The 1,165-nt window shown below is 41.8% G+C and overlaps 1 protein-coding gene and 1 non-coding gene across 2 annotated transcripts; one reads left to right on the top strand and one right to left on the bottom strand.

Moving 5' to 3' along the window:
* Positions 1 to 298: 298 nt before the first annotated feature.
* Positions 299 to 1,159, top strand: LOC109593453 (nuclear pore complex protein Nup155-like; the record flags this gene model as incomplete). Its single annotated transcript, XM_020008524.1, has 3 exons — positions 299 to 537; positions 587 to 901; positions 1,127 to 1,159. Coding segments are annotated over exons 1-3 (558 nt in total), but the record flags the coding sequence as incomplete, so codon positions are not given.
* Trnac-gca (transfer RNA cysteine (anticodon GCA)) lies at positions 1,009 to 1,080 on the bottom strand. Its single transcript has one exon. It is a non-coding gene; the product is annotated as a tRNA-Cys (tRNA).
* Positions 1,160 to 1,165: the final 6 nt, after the last annotated feature.

Genomic DNA, 1,165 nt, shown 5'->3' with positions numbered 1-1,165 from the left:
TGTACTAATCCACTTTTAGTATTCTCTCTCTCCCTCTCTCTCTCTCTCTCTCTCTCTCTCTCCTCTCTCTCTCTTCTTTTTCTACGTAGATATATTATTTCATATCTAGTATAGTTTGATTACTAGATTGCTATGATGACCTGTTTTTAGCAGACATAGTTTATGTTTATTTACATGTTTATGTCTAGATTTGTATAATCTTTTGCTTGATTAAGACTGATTCACACTAATCTAGTTTTAATATCTTCTACCCATTGCCTTTACTTTCCAACTTTCCCTCTCTCTCTCTCTCACTGTTATGTATATGTACATGTACGTTAACATTGTATGCAATATTCATTATTCTCTTTCTCTCTCTGTTTCTTCTCTCAGGGTTCATATATCATAGCTAAGCCACGCCCAGTCGATCAGTTACAGTTCATTTTAGAGCAAACGAGATCAGGCCAGGGACAAGCTCTAGAAGAATTTTTTCATCTCCATGGGAACATGCAGGCCTCCGCCATGTGTCTCATACTAGCCACAAGACCAAATAAGGAGGTACGTGGGATCTATCATATGTTGCTAGGTGTGTTCCTCTTGTTGCTAGGTGGCTCACTGGGCGACTGAGGCTTATTTCAAGCACGGAGGAGAACCTCATTTTATTTTTCCAACGACTCTCGGACCTAATGGGGCGGGGCCTTCTCCGAATCAGTTCCAGCAGCAACCCTCATCGCCATTTTCTAGTTTTGTTCAAGCCCCACCTTCTTTGGGCGGGGCTCTCGGTCGTCCTGTGATTGGTCCGGAGGTACAGTTGTCAGGGAAACACAACGGACTCATTTTGTACTTGGCACGTCTTCTTCGTCCGCTGTGGAATGTGTCTGTTACCATAGAAGAGAAAAATGAAGGATCCGGTGACATAAAAGTAAGAAATTATTGTTGTAACGTTCAATTTTTGGGCCATTTAGAAGGAAAAAAAGATTTGCTTTATACTCTATCTTAGATTTAGGCGTGCAAAAAGAAAAAAAAACCAGGGAGCACCCGGGATTGAACCGGGGACCTCTCGATCTGCAGTCGAATGCTCTACCACTGAGCTATACTCCCTTACACGCTATACAGCTGCTTAATTAACCGGTTTTATTCTCAACAGGTACTGAGTCACTATGACATTATGGAGCTGGCTGTACTA

The sequence above is a fragment of the Amphimedon queenslandica genome, unplaced genomic scaffold, assembly GCF_000090795.2.
Source record: "Amphimedon queenslandica unplaced genomic scaffold, v1.1 AMPQUscaffold_1443_Cont26546, whole genome shotgun sequence".
Lineage (NCBI taxonomy): Eukaryota > Metazoa > Porifera > Demospongiae > Haplosclerida > Niphatidae > Amphimedon > Amphimedon queenslandica.
The sequence above is the reverse complement of the archived record's forward strand: the minus strand, read 5'-3'. Positions and strand labels throughout refer to the sequence as shown.